Raw genomic sequence first — 22,702 nt, forward strand, 5'->3', positions numbered from 1 at the left:
TCTATGCTCCCAGCAGCAGGGAATTTCCTGAGCCCTTCAAAGGGAGGAGCATCTCTCACTCAGTGACTGATTTAGTAATTGATTTAATTAATTTGAAACTAACTGTCACTTGTTAAACTGATAATCAAGAAGCCAGTTATCCGTTAACAGTCCTAAACACAAATCAGCAGTAACCAAAGGATTTCTCTCTTAAATAAAGAAATCTGGATTTCTTTCTGGTATCCTAGAATTTTTAAAATTAATCGTAAATATGGCTATTTTTTAAAGACTCTATATTAGAATGCTATTTTCTAGTTCAGAATAATAAAATTTCATATTTTTTTCTGAAACTGCATTTACAATTTTAACCTTTTTAATGTGTTATGCCCTGTAACACATAACTCTCAGGGCATGACAGAAAATTTATTATGGATAAATCCTGCTCACCTTATTAATTTACGTAACTGAAATCCCTAAGTAGCCCCAGGTTTTTAAATCAGAACGTTTCAATTGTTGCAAGTTGGATTAGTGTACACATATAAAAGTCTTATTCTAGGAATGTTATGCCTTTTATTGTATATACCTTTGTATTTGTGAGAGGTAACGTGAAAGTGGTACATACCAAAACATAGCTTTATTTTTTATTGCAGCCATTAATTATAAAGCATTTTGTAAACAAAAAAAAACCCTGTTCCTTAAGTAAAAGCATTTAAATTATGATTTTTATTATGTGTTTTCGTGCAACTAGATTTTTTTTGCAGGTTTACAAAACAAAGAAGTTTTAAAAAATGCTCAGAATGTGTGCTCAGTTGTGTATACTTTATGACATAAAAGTGTTGAATGCATATAGCAAGTAAGCCACTGATGTATGATGGCTTGTCCATGGCTCTCTAAGTACTTAATTGAATTAGACCATTACCCATTTAAACAATATTTTCTTCACTTTTAAAATTCAGATCTGAGGGTGGTAAATAATTGGGTTGTTTACTGTATTAATGATGGAGAGTCAACAATTTGATTGATCATGTAGTTTCAAGCAGGAGTGTTTCTGAGCACATCCTTTAAAGAATGTGTCCTGGTGTTTTTGAAATTCCATGTGTATGTAAATGTGTTTGTTTCTTTTCCGTGGAAGTTGTTTAGAAGGGCCCAAAAGCAGATGGTACATTAAGGTACTAATATATTAAGGTCCATCTCATCATGTATCTCCAGTTTCAATCTGTACACTTTTCTGGTTGCTAACCCCCTGGTTTTGTTTCCAGCTTCACACTCTGCGATAAGCATAGGCTTGCAGAGCCCTGGGCAGGTGTTCGCACCACTGGCAAAACCATGTAAGCCAGCAAAGAAGAGGTGTTTTAGAGAACAAGAAGTAAGCAAATTGAGGGCCAAATTCTGCTGCCATTTAATCTATTGAAGGATGAATTATTTTACTAGGTGGCCTGTTGGCCAAAGGATTGTTTAGAAGTAAAGAAGGGCTGAGTAGAAGCACAGGTGGCAAATTGCAGTGCTGGCAAACACAGGATACACAAAACCATAAGCATTTGAAGACACGGTAATCATACATTTCAGCTGTAAAATCTTAGGGGTAACAACACCACATCCAGAGTTTTCAGATGTAGCTTTCAGGTTGACAATTTAGTCCTTTATTGAGCAGTATTTTTAAATATATTAAGACACACAATGAATGAGTAAGAAGTAGATGAAAACCTGAACGAAACAAAGATAAGATCTTAGTTTCTGGAGTCAGCTTTTCCAGTATAATCTCTACTGCCAGCAGTGAATACATCAGATGTATTTACATTGTATGTATGTGCAAGAGGATGTTTATGAATATGACATATGCTGCTCTGTACCCTTAGAACCTGAGAATTAGATTCTCTCACAGTACCATGTGCATCTCTGTTGATTTCAGAAATATGCAATACTGAAGTGATGAGCATGGTCTAAGAATCTAAATAGATCTATAGACATATGGACAGGCAGATGGATTAAGGAAGACTTTAACACTTTGTCCCTAAAATTCCTTTGTCATAATTATCTTTTGGTGTACAGAGTGACACTAAGGTGTCAGCCCAGATAATTTCCTTTAACTTAGTAATATTTTATGGATTTACATAAAGTTTTTGCTTTCAAACACGCAGGAATGTGTGTGTACATTTTGCAGAAATGTACTGGTGTTAGTAATATAAACCATTTTCATTCTATTTTGAAAAACATTGTGAAGGTTTAAATTATGTTTGAACTGGACAGAGGTGATGATGTGGCATGTGACTGAAAATATATATTTTTTAATAGATGATTCAGCCGCAGAGAGTTTTAATGGCAATGAGACCGTGGGACACAGTTCCAATGCTTCAGGGGGAACACACTGCAGGGAGATGGCAGAAACCAACAGTAATGGCAAAACAAATCTGGAGCAGGATGAGCAGCCTCTGAACCTGAGTGACAGTCCCCTCTCTGCTCAGCTGACTTCAGAATACAGACTAGATGATCACAGCAGTAATGGAAAGAACAAATACAAGACTCTCCTAATTTCTGATCTCAAGATGGAACGGGAGGCAAGAGAAAATGGAAGCAAGGTAAGATGCTTCCACATGCTCCAGATATGAAGTGTGTAGCTTAGAAAAGGAAAAGATTTGTGAGGCCAAACAAAAGGTTATTCCCAGCTAAGCACTTAATGCAATGTGTCTAATGTTTGTCACATCATTACTCAAATGCTATGCATAGATTTGTATGCTCTGTTACACATATATGATGCATACATACATTAAGTCTTTGTGGATGTACATGGGTGAATACATATATATAGGCATATATATTCTGCTGACACACTGACAAAAACCAGTGCAGTTCTCCATCATGCATGAATTTTATTGGTCCATTTATTGAGAACTGTCTGCATTATCCATTTGAAATATATATATTAAGATATGTATATAATGTAATACATAGATATATGTATGTATAGTAGGATACATATATCTATGTATATTTAGAGATGACCATCTCATTACATGTATTATGTATCTGTAGAACGAATCTGTATGAATGTTAAGTGTGTATGCCTAAACAAATTACTATGTGTGAATTACCAGTGTCTGAAAGGAACTGATTTGGTTCCTTCTTGATTATTTGTGTTATGCAGGCACCTAACCTGAATTAAAACTGGCAAGTTTGCTTTAAGATGCTGTAATCCCCCTAAAGGCTTTTCTCTGTAGTTTCCATTATGTGAGTAAGGAGAAGCAAGGATGGTTATATTGTAGATAAAGACAGATCATATAGATTAGATAGCTAGCTTTCTAGGAAGGTGTTTTTCATGAGAGTGGACTGAAGAAATGGCCTGACTTATCCACTGATCTTATTGGTGACAAGTTCTTGTTTTTTATCCGTTAACTCCCAACTGGATTACCACTTTTACAGTGGCAATAATAGGATGTTAATACTGGATCCAAATACTATTAATGCTAGCCACTAGCTTTCAGTAGCCCACTACAAAATAATCGGACAACATAGTTATACTTCAAATGGCCACATTTTTTTCAGGGCTTTGAAATAGGAGTGATACGGAAAATCACTTTTTCTAGGTATATCCAGAAAGGGATTGTACATGACTGATGTCTAGAGAACAACATTTATTTATGTTAAAGTTTTAACTCCTGTCTTCATTGCCTGCAGAGGAAAAATAAAAACTTGAAACATTTTTTTAACTCTAGTGTCTGGTTTTGATGGGTAGAAGGGAGACCAAATGGGAGATTGTTAGGCTTTCTCTTTCTTGGCCATCCCAGTTTAGCAAATCATGTGTCCCAAAACCTTCTCCATAAAATCTTTATGAAATCTGCATGGCATATTTTTGTTTCCACAAATTTTAGTTTTATTGGAAATGTTTTGAACAGCTCTGGTCTCAGAGTGTGTACACACTCCAGTGCTGGATTTACTCAGTACTTTAACTCTTGTACAGCGAGTCCCAAATTGGCTAATATGAACAGTATCTTCATTTGCTCCAGGGCACATTGTTCCAATGAACCTTTCATAAGCCAGTCACCCAAATACTTATAGACACACAGGCTCTTTTGCCTGAGGTACATTGCAGCTTCTGCCATTACTCTTGCAAATACACAAATAAGCTTGGTGAAGGAGGGGAGGAGTCTTAAAGTGGAACTCATTTATAGCTAAGACAAGAACATAACCTAATGTTACATTTCCAATTTTAATCAGTTACAACTCAGATGCAAAAAAAAAGGTATCAAAAAGTGTTAAAAATCTGTTTGTAATGAATGGAGATGACAATGAAAGCCACCTCATTCTTTATTTTTTCTGCAGATTCTAAGAGACCCGAATCATCCCCCACATTCATATATTCTTTCATCACTCACTGTCATCCTACCCACTCCATACTGCCAACAATATGCAGATTTGTCTCCCCTTTTTGTCCTGGTGAAATTCATGTTGATGTTTATAGTTCATTTAAGTATACCATTTATTAGGTATGCAGTAAAGATTGTTAAATGTGGAGTGAAGACCTCAGGAAGAAAACACTCATGGGATAAACGAGAAATTGTCAGAGATTTGTAAGCTGAGTACAGAGAAAAAGACTGTTTTTGTGGCCAATTTCATATTTTACAGATGAATTCTACTCTTTTTAAATTTTAAAAAGTTATAGAATATTTTTAGAAGGAACAAAAACCATCAATGTATTTGGGACTGTGCAGCATCTCAGTGTTTCATATACATACATATACACTCACATAAGTAATTACTGCTGTTTTACCTTAAGCGTTATCTTACATGCTAAAGAAATAATGTTTTACAAGCCCTAGGCCTGATTAAGAAGATACTCTTGCCTTCCCCTGGCAATTCAGGGCCTCTCCAGAAAAGTGTTCTGGCCATTACTGAGCTAATTAACTTTGAAAAATGCAGAAGGCCTAACTACCAGTTGGGTGCAGCACTCAGAAGATGCACTTGGGCTAGAGTACCACAAAGAACTAGCCAGAACTCTAATTCTCTGTCAAAGAGGAAACAAAATAAAGAATGAGTAAGGTTAACAAAGTTATTAGGAGGTAGCTCTCACATATCCTTTTTACTCAGAGTACACCAAGTATGTGGACTGTTTATAAAGTTGTCTACGGATTCTCCCAGTGCTCTTGGAGCATCTAACCTCCAGCCGTTCACTGTTTCACAGTTATCAGACACGATTAGACCTGGATAGTGGCATCATTGGTAGTGATGGGTAAGCAACAGTGTTTAGCGTAACCTCTAATCATGTTTTCATGAGAAAAATCAGCTGCAGTGTTCACTAAATATCAAACTGATATGCCACTTCTTATAATGTAGTATTCTTATGGTATCTTTATGTGGCAAGGAATTGAGAAAAGTTATGCGAGAAGTTAGTGAAGAAAATATCTGGTTTCTAAATGAAGGGAAAGATATTTTAACTGTTGGGCTAGCATTGCAGGAAGTAACATATTATACTTCCTTCAGTTTCTACAATGGCCCATTCAGTCTGCAGAAGATGTTACTTGCTTGAAATGGCCAGAACTCTGAAACGCACAGGCAAAGGGCTGGAGCTGGGAAGATCTATTGGCTGACATGTTCCATATGTACTCTATCTGGCTCTCCTTTTTGGGTATTGCATCAAAGATGTTTAATTAAATTTGAAACCCTACTTTCTCTGATGAACTTGCATCCATTCTGACCTGTCGCTAGATTTAAAGATAACACATCAGAGCTCAATCTACCCGGAGAGAGCCAAAAGATTTTTTTTTTTTTTTTTTTTTTTTTTTTTTTTTTTTTTTTTAGAAAATAATTAATGCATTATACCTCCTCCACAAAAGCAAAGATTTTTTGAGGGAGTTTTATTTTTTTTCTGGAAATAAGCAGTTTTGTTAAACTATGTTGTAGGTATTTGCCTGCACAACGCTGTTTACAAGAATGATATTTCCTTCACCTGTGTAGTGATGGGCTCCACCATTTGGGAATACACTTCTGATTGATAATTTTGTACATGCTGTAGAAATATGATCAGAAGAAGCAGTTGGGAAAGGATGATAATTTTTCCATCATATTTTCTTGTAAATCTGACAGCTAATAGGAAAATGGGGTGGTTTTTTTGTTTTTTTTGTTTTTTTGTTTTTTTAAATAGTTACTCCTTTGTGGAAGTTTGATTTTTAAAATATTCATCTTATCAATATCTATTTGAAGCAATTGTATGCTTATGCTATATGGAAAGTTTGCTGGATAGTGACCTCATTCTGTGAAAGAGCCTTGGATGTTGAAACAGGGATACTTAACACTTTCCCAAAATCAGGTCTCTCTAATGTACACAGAGGGAGTCATTAGTGATTTGTAAGAAATGTAGTTTTTTTAAAGAATAATAAAATAAGTTTTCTTGCCTGAGAAGACTCATGAATAACTGGAGATTAGGTAACCCTGTGAATAAATTTAATTTGACTTTTCAAACTATCAGAGTATTCTATTTAAATAATGCTCTGTTCAGTCACTTCAGAATATGACTTTTAAAACTGATGTTGATAACACTCTTTAAACAAGAATCACATTTCAGTCGACAATGTAACTTTACTCTCTGAATCCTCGTTTTCAGGCAGTGAGTATATGTGGTAACGTCTTATTTGTCTGAAAAGACCACATGCTGAGTGCAGTGGAGGGAGTTGCCAAATTGGAACATAACCTTAAAACCTGGTCCAAAATGTTTTCCCATTCACTGAAACAAATGTTTTGCAAGAAAGAAATGGGTTTTCATAGTCTTAAATATATATATGTAAGTATCTGTCTATATAAGTATGTATATGTGTATATATATAGTTTATATGTATGCTTTTGTTAAACTGATATTAGGAAACTGATGCGGCAGTAAGACTCATATGTTCATGGCAGTAGAACTTTCTGCAACCATTTAAGGCTAAACTGAAGGCAGTGAAATTTTTTATAGCTGCAAAAATTTGTGCATGAATTTACCTTAACAGGGCTAGGTCTTTGGACTACAAAAGACTATCTGTAAATTCTCTGCAAATGAAATTCTATGTATTCAAATAGTTAAGTGCACATATAAATTATTTTAGATCATTATATGCTTACGTGTGAGATTGCTGGGTTTCTGTATGACCATAAGTCTCTGTAGTACTGAGATTTTTGATTTCTGATTCTTGTGTTATTGCTTTTTCCTAGACCATATATTTTATTTTGGAAGATCATTATATAGTGTTATCTCTTCCACGTCATTTATTTCATGAAATATAGCAAGCCTACTTCTTTTAAATGAATTTATCTCTTCTGCATTTGGATGAGAAGGTTAATGTGATACAGTATGGGAAAGCGGGTTTTTGAGCTAACCAGCCATACTTATATTGCGCCATGTATTTTACCTGGTTTTACAAATACTTCATTTTGTCTGTATTGCAAAGGATGTTCCTAATATGCAAAACTTCTCTTTGGGTTTTCCCAGATAGAAACATGTGCTAGTGACCATGAATACCTAGGAGATGCATTAAAATGAGGTAACAAGGAGGACACACACCATGTGTCCATTTTGTCCAGATACCTACTAATTGCAGACAGTTGGCTAATGTTTTCTTTCTTTCTACCAGACAAAATTTCTAATAGAAAAATTGGACAACTTCAGGCCCTCTGGATGTATGGTAGGCTAAGTTAATATGCATTATGTTTAGCTCAAGTGTGTAATTGCTGCATGGAGAAGTGCACAAGATAAGTAATTTTTCTCTAAGTCTGATAAGAAAAGCAGTTTCAAAGGAGAGAACAGTAAATAATGATTGCTGCATACAATGACCTTTAATTATAATACTGTTTTCTAATGTGTATGTCATTAGAGTTACAGTGGTTCACAACAAGGCAGAGCTTTCATGTAGTTTGTAAAAGGGAGATTTTACTTTCTGTCACTCCTTTAATGCTGGGCTTTTGAAGTGTTTCTCAAGCTTTTTCTTCACCCTGATATAAAAAACAGTGTTATTGTCATGGGCCATTGCCAGGCCTTGCTTGCTCCCAACTGTTACAGCTTCAGACTGGGGTTGTAATGGATGCATTTACACCACGGTGGGTTGGCCTGGCAGACTGTCCAGTTTTAAGACAGGTCCTGCTCTAAGAAGGTATTTAAAGACTGTAACCTTGCATCTGAAAGCCAGAGCATATGTGAGATCCTGAGTGAAGAGTCATTTGAAGTTCCTGCACACTGCTCTAGTTAAAACTTAAGTCATCTTCAGTGGTTAGTCCAGAAGTAGAATCTTAAAACATCTGATTTGCTGAAGCTCATAGTTACTGAAGGAAACCAGGCAGAGCCATCCAAGCAACCCAACCTGAATAAACAAATATACAGATATCCTGTTGTAAGCTGATGGTACATCATGAATCCAGCTGGTTTCCAAAAATGCACATGAATTTAGGTACAGATGGACACCATCTTTGAGGAATAAGGTAGAGTTTTAATGTGTTTCTTTCTTATTCTCCTTTTTAAAGATATGATCATATCTTAATAAAATATGAAAGGTCACTCCTAATATCCAGTGAATATCATCACATCTGACATTGTGTCTCTGAGGCATGTGAAGTCACTGCCTAGTTCCCCTCTGCCTGTATTTTCATCTGTAGGTTTGCTTGGGGAAATGTTCAGAATGTAAGGGGCATATAACTTTTTCCACAGCAAGTGGAGTCCTCAGCAGTTACAGTGGGCTTTCAAGCAGACCAATAGTAGCTTATTGAGTCACTTATGAAGTAATTTATTTATAAAATGTCTTATTGAAATGTGAAACGGGTGTGCATCTACTTGAAGCAAGACGTAAAATACTGTGGGAACTGGGCATGTTGAAGAACAGTGTTGGAGATGTCATTAATTTTTTCTTCTTTTTTAGCATAAGAGGAAATTAGATTTTTTTTTGTTTGTTTTAATTGTTAGATTTTATTTCATTTCCATAGTCAGGTAGAAAGCGTTAAAGCAATGCCACATTTTACTAACTGGTGTTTTGTTAAAGCAAATATCGTCAGAGTCTGAAGTCCAGGTGTTTCACAGCCTTATTTTGTGGCTTAATTGTTAAGACTAGGAAGAGGTTTAGCATTAAATTCTGTTTGCTACTCTAATGAATAACCTATGAGTAGGGAAGCAAAGTCTGATGAAAGGTATAGGCGGGACACGTTACAACAGTTAGTGGCATACTAGATTTTGAGCAAGCAACAACATGAGTGGGGCAGAATGCAAAGCCAGCATGATACACACCCTGTGGAACAGCAAGACATCAGCACAGACTGAGCCTGCAGCTCCACAAGGGTCCAGCCTGCTTCCACCATTCCCACCACAGCACCAAAGAGATGTCGGTGACTTCTTCCAGCTGTGCCTTAATTGTTATCGGATGGATTCTGTCATTGCTGCTTTTCACTAAATTCTTGGAAATAGCCTGTACTGAAATTCAAAAGTAAAAATGATAAACAAAATGAATTGAAGCTGAATTTCACCCTTGCTGTCATCATGTGTAGGTGGTACAAGGCTGCAACATTTTTTGGCTTGCATCTCACATCTTTGGTGTGGGAAGGCAAGCTCAAATGTTCTGTTGAACTATGCATCTTTTTCTTTCTCTGTTATACTCGTATTTGTGCAAAGGTAGCAGGCATGCCAATGTTTTTCTAGCTCCTTGGGAGACAGATACGCTACAATGGAAGGAGATAGGTCCCTTCTCCTATACGTAGACAACATTAAAGAAAGGAGAGGAAAAAGTGCATCCAAGGAGTTTTATGATCTTCTCATTTTTTCCTACCCACTCACATCACAAGAGTGAGAAAAACTGGCCTGTTTTCACTTTCCCTATTCCTACGTCATACGCAGGGTTTTTATAGTTTGATCTCATTGTAAGGACTGAGCCCTTAATATTTTGCTTTACCATTTTATCGAAAACCTTGGCTTTACTCTCCCCTACTTCTAGAAAATAAGAAAGCTGAAAAGCCCACATTTTTTTTAGCTCAAAACTCAGTTTATTAGTTATTTGGAGAAAGCAGTATAATCCCATGAAGAAAAAAAGATCATCATCTTTTTTGCTGCTCTTTGATACAGGAATTGCTACGTGCCACTGAGGAGCTTTTTGGTGCCAAAAAATTGATGTTAGTTTAATGGTTTAGCAAGCCTTTTTCTTAAAAAAGAAGTTGAATTCATGAAGCACTGTTTTTCCAGACTTGAATCTTCTAACTTTGGGGGTTACTCACAATAAATGGCTAAACAGAAAGTTGTTTTGAAGAGGGACAACTACAGGTGCATGAAAAAATGAGAGCAGTGTTTGTCAGAAAAGATGAATGCTCTAGCATTCTCCAGCAGTCACATTCATCAAAGCTCTTTGTCTATGATAACATCAGTTCTATGTCTAATTCCTCCCATTGGAAGCACATTTAGTAGTAGATTTTCATGTTCATTGAAAGCTCTTGAAAATGAAATTGGTTTCCTGCAGGGCATTCATTACAATGATGTAAATCCAGAACAATTAAACTGAAGTTGATGAAGCTACTCCAGATTTACATATCTGTAATGGAGAATACAATCTGTCTCCGTATGCATATGAAATCCCAGCTAATGTAAAACTGGCATGGATGAGAGTAACTTCTAATGTGACCTTTTTTAAATTTCCTCAGAAGCTTTTTTTTTTTTAAAGGAACAACTGCATATTTGTAAAATATCAGACAGTGGTGCTGTTGATTCTCGATTGCGTGTGTATGACTCACAGATCCAGCTGTCTCTCTTCACTCACACTCACCTTTGGAATTGTTGGTCCCTCATACTGAAACAGAAGCAATTGTACCTGGAAGGGATGCAGGATTTTGTCCAACTTGGTTTTAGTGGCTGGACATCTGTTCAGACAAGAGAGAAAGTTATCCAGTGCATCTGCAATCCATGAGGTAAGGTGCGTAAATTTGCTGCTTCCCTCCCTATTTACAGCCAAGATGTTTTATAACTTAACAGCCTGGGGACCCAAGTCTGTACCTTTCAGGCAATTTCCTGTTGACTTCAAACAGAATTTTTTCCTGACAGGTACCTTCAAGGCTGGGCCTTGTATACAATTAATATCTTCAATCCCGAACTCTTGCTTTTGTGTTTTGGGTTTTTTTTTCTTAGGAAGAAAATTGAATTTGTGTTGAAGTCCTACCAGGTCAAATGGTTCACTGCAGCTCTTTCTTCTCCTTCTATTATTACATATGCAGCTCCTCTACTAACTAGAAAAAGACAGAGAACAAATCTTGCTGTTGGAATATTAAATACTATTTGATGTTAAATTGAGCAAAATATAATGGGGCAGCGATAATTGCTACCTACTGCAATTGTGTTTAGTCTTAATATTATTTACAGGTAATGAACTGCATTTTTTAATTATTTTTCAGATGCAGAGGTTGAAGAGCTGATCCTCAAAACTAATCTGTGATGAATAGCTTGATAACTGATCACTTTTTACCTGTTATACTCCTCCAAAACTATATTGTTATTCAAGAAGTTGATAATCCTGAAATGTTATCCCTAATTTTTTCTCCCTGTATTGAATTCTTTTCTATACACCAATCAGCTGCTGAAGAAAGGGAGGAAAGAAGTCAAAGATTTTTTATTTAATGACTTTTGTAAGAATACATTGCTGAAGTTTTAAAATAAATCCAATTTTTATTAGTTGTCTTACAAACATCTCACTTTCTAATCTTGTTTTTTGTTGAATGAATGCCAGTAGTCAAATGTCTTGCTGAATGCATGATACACCTTCAAACTGTGCTTTTGTGTGCTCTCCATTTTCCCTCTATAGCAATTGCTAGGAATAATTAGGTACACTGGAACACTGAATGCTTTTTTTGGATACTTATTCATGTAACTGGATTTGCAAGGTGATGTGAGGGAAGTGAACAGGTCAATAGAGGAAGGAAAGAGAAGTAGAATTCAGCTATTTTGTTCTCTTTCATCTTTCTTTTCATTGCTAGACTTTTAACTCTCCTTTTGCTGCTTCAGCTTTGCTTTTTCTGTTAATTCTCCTCTGTTGTTCTCAATTCTCTGTTGTGGTTTAAGCCTGCAGGCAGCTAAACATCACACACAGCTGTTCACTCACTCCAACCCCGCAGGAGGATGGGGGAGAGAATCAGAAAAAAAAGGTAGACCTCATGGGTTAAGATAAAGATAGTTTAATAGAACAGAATGGGAAAAAATAGTAATAATTATAAAAGAATATATAAAACAAGTGATGCACAATGCAATTGCTTACCACCCATTGACCAATACCCAGCCGATTCCCAAGCAGCAGCCCCCTGGCTGACTTTTCCCTAGTTTACATACTGAGCTTGACCTCCTACAGTGTGGAATAACCGTGGGGCCAGTTGGAGTCAGCTGTCCTGCATGTTCCACCTTCCAGCTCCTTGTGCATCTCCAACCTCTTGCTGGCAGGACACAAGAAGCCAAAAAGTCCTTGACTTGATATGAACATTGCTTAGCAACAACCAAAACATCAGTGCGTTATCAACATTCTTCTACTTAATTGAAAACACAGCACTATACCAGCTACTGGGAAGAAAATTAACCTTATCCCGGACAAAACCAGGACAGAATCCTAGGAAGACCTATCTGGAATCCTGTTTTTAGGAACAAAATAGTAGACATATATAATAATATCAATTACCATAAAAGAGGACTGTAAGGAATCACTTGAATTATGAGTTCAGTCCTCTGAAAATGGAAACCTTGGCAACAGACATTTACTCCAAGAGGATCTGCAGCAGTTCAGCTCACTAAATGTCGCAACGTCCATGAAGTTCTGATAAGTAACCTTCAGCCTTACAGGAAACAAAAATGATTCAGCTGTAATGCACCACAGAAAAAAGCGAGATACTGGAATTATCATTGATGCCCTAGATCCCTGCAACAACAAGGGATTTTCTAGGTGGATTTCCCAGATGGTCTCTAGCAGTATCTTATTCCCAGCAGAATATGGAGTAAAAAAGAACAGCCTCCAATAATCCCTATCAGTCCGCTTGGGGTTTTGTCTGCCATATGTTTCATCAAAACATCCTGCATTATATTTCACCTCTACCAGTGACTGAGTTTGAATACTTCAAAGACAAAATGAAAAAAACATCTACATTAGCTATGGAGGCAGAGAGGGGATGGTGATGTAGGTGAGCATTCAAAACTACGAAATGTGTGTTAACTTTACTGAACACAGTTGAAAGAGCGATCATATAATTTTGAAAAATACCTCTTAATGAATAAGCCACTGACCGTTACAAATATTACCGAACAGTACTCCTGCACACTCAGCAAAAGATCCTGGAAACTAGTATTTGAAAACTGTGTAAACAGAAAACATTTACTTTTCACTGGGCACTGATGAAAGAATATGAAAACATGAGTAAGTTTGAAAACACGCAGCCGAAGGCAGGGATCTGTAACTGGTGTGAGTTTTCAGTCCACCCATGTAAGTATGACATATCATGAAATGCTTTAATACTGGATGAATTCCATATGCATCTGTAGAGTTTTTACTAAGCTGCTGTTTCTTGGAGTTCATAGTGTTTGTTTGAAATACTGCAGCTGTTGCTTGGATCTTGGCATAATACAAATGAATATTTCCCATATAGATGCTTCTTCTCGTCAGTTGCTTTGGTCACAGGCTGTCATTCTCAGAGTCCCTTCACAACTGTTGTCTGTTTTCTTAATTCTTCTCCTCATTAGTATGCCACGAGCTGCTCCCAGGATCTGATGAGCACCAATATGTGCTGTACTCTTCATATACACACACACACACACACACTTTTAAATGTTTATCTATTTATTTATTCTTTTTTTCTTCTTGTCTGATGAGAACAGTCATTTCCAGTAGCCATGACCCAAACCTGATAGAATCACAGATGTGAATCAGGAGCATACAAAGAGCTCATATGTCTTGTTGAAGTACCTGCAATGACACATACATAACCTTTGGGTACAGGCGCTCCAGTAGACAAGAGTGTGTGATTGTCTTTCATGGTTGTTTTAATTAAAATCAGGATGATATCTTGTATGTTGCTTCTGATTCCTTTTTATATTTGGGTAGAGGTCATGAAGTAATGTGTTTCCTCCTCTTGTGTTTCCCATGGCATTTGGGAATTCTCTGACTCCATCAGGAAGATACCTTGCAGAACTATTCAGAATTTCTGCCCTCTACCTTCTGCCATTGAGCTCCTGGTCTGTGCTGTCTCAGGATGAATAGAAGAATCTGCGTGAAAAACAGGGAAAGGTGAGTTCGTTTCCTTATGTGTTACCTTGAATGGCCCCAGTATGGCTTGTCTTCAGTCCTCAACATTATACTGTGAGCTCTATATCAGCGCTCAAAAAGACATATGGGCCTTTTGTACTGAATCAGTGATATGTAAGTTTTTTTGGACCTCCTCTAAATGCATGTTATCTTTGTCTCACTTTGTACAGCTAGTCATATACTCTTAAAAATTCTTTTGCAGTTGGAACCCCGTGGGACTGGACCTGTATCAAAAACTGTACTCAATGATTGAGAATAAAAGTTTTAAAAATTCCTGTTTCCCCCAGTGTGTTGCTTAGAAGGAAGAGCTGTGTTTAGTGACACAGAAGTCAGATGAGTCTGGGGCACGTGTGCCACCTCGTACCCTCTTGGCTCAGCTGGGAGATGGAGTGATGAAGGAATGAGATCCAGGCATCTTTTGGAAAATGCTTCTTGTGTCAGTTGCACCTTAAAGATGACTGTCTCACATGATTGACGCTTCTGTGTTGGTTCATTAGATGCTTTTTAAAATCCATGTCTATATATAATGCAATTAAGTGTCCACCGTGCTTTCAGGAAACACCAAAAATATACAGGTGTATGTAATATTGGAAAAAGATGTTGGAAAACATAGTGGATTTGAATAAGTGACAAAACACCAAGAAGCTGGAAAACTTGCTACACAAAGACTTTGCTACATAAACTTGCTACACCTTGTTAGAGATAAAACAGTGGTGACTTCATCACAAATCTCACTGGTTCTTACCAATTAATAGATTGGCTTTTATTTTAGAAAACAAAGTTATTAAAAAACTCAGCAGATTAAACTTTCTTTTTTAAAGTTAGATTGAAATTGAGATAAAACATTTTTACAATGATTGTAACCAACCATACATATGAAAGTATTTAATTATATCACAAAAGTTTCTACATAAGGTAGTTGTTGTTATAAATATTGGTTCTACTTAATCAGCAAGTTATTTGGCATGAACATATTATTTAGGAAAATGGTGACAACTGTTCCATCCTGTTCAAGAGGTCCCAGGTGATGTTCTGCAGTGCAGGCATTGTCTTCTGAACTTATAATCTATGACTTTGTAGAAGTGTCTTGAATGCTTAAAGAGCCAAAAAGGCTTTTAGCCTCCCAGAGTGCCAGTTCCCAGGCATAAGCTGTTGAAAAACCTGGCCTACATGTCTATATTTCATAGTCTTTAGTATTTATCCCTGCATATATCCGGTTTGGGGTATAAAACCTAGGAGAGGGTATTTATTCTTACTGCACTCACTATGCCAATTCAAGATCATTCTTGTAAGTATGAGGTAAGTAGTTTTTAAGACTATCTCTAAACTCTGTTGAGAAACTCTGCTGAGATCACTTTTTATCTTCCTTTTTTTTAAAAAAAAATAATAATAGCAAATTGGCAGGGACTATGCTGCTTTGCTTTTCCTCTGTTTCTCCATTTCTATGTTTAGATTTTGATTTTTTTTTCCTATTTAATGCTCACTTTATAATGATGTTTATAGTACCAAGAACTTATATCTAGGACTATATATGCCAAATACCAAATTTTTAAAAAAATTATTTTAGGCTGTGTGAATTTACTGTTCAGCTGTGAGACACTCCGTTATCTCTACTTGAACTACTCTGCCCATGTGATATAGGTAGTGTCAGTGGTGGCAAGATCTTCAAAACTTTTGCTTCGCCTTTAATTATCTTTTCTTAGTTGAGAGTTATGTTCTTCAACCACATATGATGCAGCAGTGTTACTTTTTGCCTTTGTCATTTAACATCTGTAATTCATACAGTTAATTTAAATTTTAGGATATACTCTTTCTAATAAGAAAATTCTGTACATTATACAACATGAACGAGATATTTGCACCTTCATCAATATGTTAATTGTCAGAGGTTCTTATATCTTAATTCTTTGGATTTACGTAGCACATTTGGGATTCTGAAAACATCAATAAAAATAAATCAGTGTAATATTGGATCAGTCCCGTGAGGCAAGCATATTCCATCACTGTCTATTGATTAGTAAATACAGGCATGACATAATTCATTGACTTTCCCAAAGCCAAACAATCTACAGGAAAGCTGGAGATGTCATTTGTTTCCTGTGTGCTATACCTGAACATCAATCATGGTACTAATCCTTATCTCTAGACATTACTGTTCAGTTAGCATAAAAAGGCAGAGTCAACTTCAATTCAATAGCCATTGGAAAGTTTCCTCAGCTTTTATTAGCATAGATAGAATTCAAAGCAGTTTTCAAAAATGTTTGTTTTAATTTGTGCTTTGCTGGAATGATGAGGTTGACAATTTCACTGATTGTCTTGATAAATCTATCCAGCCCTCATCATGAAAACATGTATCTATATATACAAGAGATCCTGTGGACTACATTGTTAATACTTATGTGAATAAACCTTAAATTTAGTCATATAGTTTCCCTGTATATAATGTATTTACATAATACAGACATTAGCAGCTGTGGCATTTCATTTCGGTTTTAGGTAGCAGTTGGGATTCAGCTGCATAGAGATGGGCATTTGACATCCTTGTAGGGACTCCAGGGTAGTCTGTGCCAGTGTACACCTCTCTGGAAGGATGTCTCTCTCACACTGGCCTTGTGTCATATTTTCCAGCACTGTACACTCTTCCTGTTCCATCCTAAAATAGCAATGGGGTTCAGTTGCCTTTCACTCAGTCATCTGGTTCCTTTTCAGACTGGCTTGCACGTCCCCATAGCCTCCTCTCCTGACAGTCAAGTAAGTTCAGAGCACTTTGGTACGAACTGCAGTTAATTCCATTGACATTGATGCTGTAGTCTTTTTTATATTCCTGAGGATACGAGGCCAACATTTGGCCTCTGAACTTCTTTACATGTGTCTTAGAACATGGCTCTGGCCTTGCAGAGCTGGACTGGATACAGACAGTAATTTGCTGATTGGATCATTGATTGAGCTAAGTAATGAGTTAAGTAGCCAAAACTGAGAGAACTGCAGGATGCTGAGGCTGTAGAAGTGTCAGAATAATTGTCTGAAGCTATATAGCAGCGTGATGTCTTCTGCTTAATTATGAAAAAAACACTCAAAATTAAAATAATAATTGAAATCACTGAAGCATTAGACTTTAAATCTAGGTTTTAAATTTATGTACAAAATATGTGCATGGGCATCTGTGTATCTGTATCAAGACTTTGTCCTTAAATATTACTTCTTACCATTCAATCCTTGTTTCACAGTGCTGGTATATATAGCTTGCTCGGTCGAGTACTCTGCTGATTGCTAAATTTATGTCCTGCTTAATAGGCCTGTGTACTTTCCATGTGTTTCTGGCAAGTGCTTTTGACAGCATGCCTTTATACACACCTTTGAATTGCCAATTCATTTTCCAGCAGCCATTTTCTAAAACTTACACGCTTCAGCCACCAAAGCCATGTAACTAATGTTGACACCAACAGATCCTGCAGTAGCTTACACATACCACTTATGGGTGTTACAGCTGGGCATGGTGTTTATAATTTACTGCTTTTGGGGCAAGTATTAACTGAAACGTGTAACATGGAAAACATAAAAAGATTATAAAATTAAGAGCTTTTAAACTTTAAATAATAAGGAATATACACAGCTGAGGGCAAAAATTTACGTCTGCTAGCACTGCATCTCTTGCAGTGCTCTGCAAAGTCCTTCTGCTTCAGGTTAAAGGCTGGATGTTCAACAGCCTCCGTCTTCCTTCCTTCTACTTCGAAATGGTTTTGTAGCCAGAACATGAAATTTCCATTGCCATACAGTCATTTTAGGCCCTCAGTTCATCTGCCTGTTCACCCTAAGTGGCATAAATGACTTTTTATATTTTTACCTCCTGTCTCCTGTGTTGTTGGGAGCTATTCTTTAATCAGCCTCTCAAGTTCATCCAAGTCCCCTGTGTGGTGATCTGCTACATAATTACTTATTGAGAGAGTTCAGCACAAAAAGCGAATCCACTCTGTATGGTGACCAACTCTTCATACAGGATTATCCCAGCAGATGATCTCATGACTTTCAATATCTATTCTTACACTTGTGCTGCAAGCAGAAGTTTCCCCTGTTGCTTCCACTACAACGTATGAAGGCAAAAGTCAGTGGAGGAGTCACAAAAGGTGCCCATTCAAAACCCAGTTCACAGTCTGAGTTTTATGTTACCGGTGCCTTACTTCAGTGACCTTTGCTTGTCATTGTTCATTTCAGAAAAAAAAAGGCTCAGAAAGACAATTTATTGATTAGAACAAGTGGTGAGATTGGCAAGGATAGGAGACATTCATATCTGATCTTGGGAGCACACATTTCAGGTTATTGCTTTTACCTTTGCTAAAGTATCAAAAGGAGCAAAAATTCTGGAACTGTTGGAGGACCAGTGTAATGCTATGGAGATTTAATTGAGCAAGTAGCCTGCAAAACAAAATGAGTAATATTTTTACAGAGCTGTAGATTTTGTTGAATATGGGACTAGATTGGATGAAATAATACTTTCATGTAGTACTTTTGAAGAAGCTATTCCAAAAGTTTTTCTAAGCAGAGAACAAAGAAGGAAATAATCATGTGTGTAGCAGTTCAAAAGCAGAGCACTGAAGGGAACTATTCCTGCACATGGCATGTCAGTGCTTAGAGCAGATTTGATCATCAGCATTGTCAGAGAGCAGCAAGGCCGAGGCTCCTCCATAAGGGAAGGCAACCAGGAAGCCTGAGGGTGCCTTCAAGGTCCTGACGAAAGTATGGATTAATGACAGAAAATGTAAGAGGGAAGATCCCATGTGAACACTTGTATTAACTCTGCAAGGGCAAATTTCTATGGGCTGTGCTCAGGCTACAGCCACCTGTCTCACACAGTAGAGATGTTTACTTCTGTCTCTGCTGGAAATGCAGAATCCAAGATATGGGAAAGCAAAGGGGCAGCATTTAATTTAAAAATTAATGAGCCTCCCTAATCCTAACCTAAAGCCTTTCATCCTTCCAGAAGAAAACATGTTCTTACCTTGATTTAGTTAATTGAGGGCAGTGCAGTTTTCAGTGATCATATCAAGTGAAGAACTAACCAGGGTAAACCATTTCTGGTGCGCAAAGTTAACTCATAGAAAGTGTTTCCATAGCTCCAGTTATTTAAAGCCTGTGAAACATGAGCTTTACGAAACATGAGGCAGCAAAGCCTTAGCTTTGCTCCCATGATGCTCCTGTCAGCTGTAGATCTTCAGAGATGTGCCAAACCAGGGATTTTTCTGTGGTTATTAAGACTGACCAGTGCTACTTATTTTTTAGGATGAAAAAATCATTAAAAAATACAAAAATACGTTGGAGAAACATTACTCAAGAAGTGTCAGGTTGGAGAATGATTTATTTGCACAAAAAGAATAGAAAAAAAGATGAGATAAATAGGCTTCAGGTTTAAATCAAGGCTTTTTGTAAAACACCTACTGAAATACTGACCTTGGAAATAGTGGGTGTAGTACACAAAGCAAACCCAAGTGATGTAGTGTTTCCTCTTGAGAGGAGAGGAAGACTTTGAACACTTTAATACCTTCTGTGGTGTGTGTACAATTACACTGTATTTGCTTAATTTTAACAAGATAAATATCAATTATTTGCTTATTTAAGATATTACCATGAACATATTAGAAAATGTTTTGGGAGTGGTGGTAGGGGAAATAATACCTTGTGGTTAGTTTTCAGTGAGAAGCCTTTGGTAAGAAGTAGTGAGGAAAAAACCCAGAAAGTTCTCCAGGTCTTTGAAGTCCTGCAACTGGATGATTTTGCTCCATCTTCTTTGCAAGGTGAGAGTAGACCTGCCAGACTCCAGTGATATTTTCTGTAATCCCACTTTTGGCAAAGCTTCATGAAGAAGAAGGTTGAAGAAAAAGTAGCTTACATCATCCTCCCTTTGGAGTTTGCTGAGGGATGGCTCACAGGGAATTCTTTTGCAAATCAAGGAGTTTGAGGTAGTAAAAAGCGAGTGCTCTGGCCAAAAAGGTTGTAAGCTCTTCTGTAGTTTTCTCACACTGATAACGCTATTAAGGAGAGTAGTCCATGTACCTTATCCCCCGGCTTTTGGAGAGCTGCATGGTAAATGGTAGAAATTTTTACTTTCAGCTTATAAACTTGGGTTTTTGTGGTTTTAAAGAAAGCTGGTGGTGTCCTGAAGCTCATGTGAAACTTTGATCAAGCATATAATGCAGAATTTGTTCACAATTAAAAACTACTGGATGGTTCATTTGTCACACATAATGTCTTAAGAGCAGGGCTTTGGAAAGGCAGTATGTTGAAAGTGACTGTGTGCAGACATATTACTTCATACACTAGTTAACATCTCATAGGTTTGTTAAATAAAAGTAGCTACTTGGAAAGTTGATTTTTTTTAAGAACATGACCTTATCAAATCATTTTCATGAAAGTTATTTCATGCCTTCAACAGATTTTGCATAACCTTCACTTTACATTTCTTGCTTTCAGTCAAGCAGTGAGGTTAAATTATGTTAAATAGAGAAAAAAAAATTATTTCTCAGCCTTATTCAGTATTGTGAACTACATAATAATGCCACAGAGCTCGTTCATACTTGTACATATATCCAGAAAATAATAGTACATGCTTAAAGTGCTATGGAAGTGACTAATAAATCTGTGATTCTTCTCTGTATGGATACCTCCCACACACCACTTTGAAATTCGTTTTACCTAGGGCAAGAATTTGCAAGATAACTTGTTAGATCTTTTCAAAGTATGAGTTTCCATGAAAATACATTTAGATGCAAAGTGTTATTTGGAGATTTTATGCCAGACTTCCTGTTTTACTCACGTCGCAGGTAAGAAACGCTTTTTAAAACCTTGGCTACGAGGAAAATTTTATGCAGAAAAAATACCAGTTTGCTGTCCCTGTGGTGCAGTTTATTGTATCAATGTGAAAATATGTTCATGGCACTGATCATTGTTCTGATTTTGTTTTCTAAAAAAGTGTTTTATGCTCTGTCAGTTTGTCTGTCCCTGCCTAACCTTTGAAACTATCGACCAATTTCAACATGATGTGACAAGGTAGGAATATTGACAATGTTGAATTGCCACAAGTTCGGTGAAAATCTGCATTTGACTCAAGCAGGAAGACCCAGGTTACTGCCTTTCATTTTGAGAGGCAGAAGCTGCTTGGGCAATGAGTTCTCTCCCAGCCCCCAACAAGCCACAAACTGTTGCCCTGTAAGAAGAGGGAGAGACGTGGAGTGAAATGGAGAAGAGATGCTGGTGAGGACTTGGCCATCTAGGACATGAGTCAATAGGATGTCAGGTTCTTCAGTTCTACTTTTTGAAGATAAACCTGTTTAATATACTGGATATTTCTGCATAGGAATCACTGAGCAGATGTTAAAGCTACTCATTTACAGGACTTGTGGAGATGAGCTGTGACTGCCAGAGTGAGTCACATCCCTGTATTTTGTTTGTTGCTTATCACACTGTTGAAAGAATTTACTGCATAGAAAAACTCAATAACTTCAGCCCATACCATCACATCCATTTAAAAACAGTAGTATTGGAGTTGCTATTAGTATCCTATGCCACACGTGAACAGATCCTTGTGTTCAAGTAGAGCCCTACAATAGGGGTAGCAGGCTCAGGGTCTACAAAAGGAAATTTTTACTCTACAAAAGGAAATATTTACTCTACAAAAGGAAATATTTACTCGACTAGAAGACTGACAAGTAGTTTAGCAAGTTGGAATGGAAAGCAAAATATACAAAGTAATATTACAGGTGTTACCTTTCAGACAAGCGAACGTTGCTGGTTTATAAATTATGGCATTGCAAAGCTTGATGGTGTATATACCTTTAAAAATAGCACTGGTACATATGTGGTTTAGGAAACCTGTCTGGGGACTGTTTTCTCAGTCATAAAGTTTTCCTTTGGATTTTAGAAAATCTGCCTGTAATCCCTTAGCTACAAAATAAACACACTGTAGCCTTTTCAGACCCTCTACAAATTCCTTCTGGTGAGCTGAGTCACTGATTGAGAAATTTAGAGAATTTACATGAGTCTCTAAATTTACATTTAGAGATTCATGGCTCCTGATGTCCAGTGCCTAGCTACATAACCAGCTGAGATGCTTTCTAGATGCACATCAGGGGATCTCAAAAACTCTTGCATGCAAAAATCAATGAAGAGCAGATGAGTTTGTTTTCTGTTTTGTGCAGCTAACTTAAAATCCACAGAATTTAGACTGTACCCTGAACCTTAGCACACACGATGTTGAGTTAATTGATCATAAAGAACCAGTAAAGATCCTGGGATAAAAACTCTTGGCATTTTCTTGGCATATAGATCACAGTGCAAACCCTGGCAGCTAAACCCTTTTTGGGTATGTGGGTGTTTTTTTGACCCCACATGACCTTCTGCTCTATGTAATCAGCTCCAAGCTGTTCCTGATGCAGCTCACTAGGCAGAAAGCAAGTTTCATGCAGCAAAGTTCA

General features: G+C 37.0%; 1 protein-coding gene across 3 annotated transcripts in view; it reads left to right on the top strand.

Moving 5' to 3' along the window:
* The window catches only part of NOL4 (nucleolar protein 4), a gene marked incomplete at its 5' end in the record, with an annotated part of 158,674 nt that overhangs the window by 75,450 nt on the left and 60,522 nt on the right, over window positions 1-22,702 (top strand). For all 3 annotated transcript variants that reach the window (XM_082045154.1, XM_082045155.1, XM_082045156.1), the window contains one exon: window positions 2,272-2,555. In XM_082045154.1, the coding sequence (XP_081901280.1) occupies window positions 2,272-2,555 (284 nt within the window). The remainder of the gene's footprint in view (window positions 1-2,271; window positions 2,556-22,702) is intronic.

This window comes from Streptopelia decaocto (genome assembly GCF_964273445.1).
Source record: "Streptopelia decaocto genome assembly, chromosome: 2".
Taxonomy (NCBI): domain Eukaryota; kingdom Metazoa; phylum Chordata; class Aves; order Columbiformes; family Columbidae; genus Streptopelia; species Streptopelia decaocto.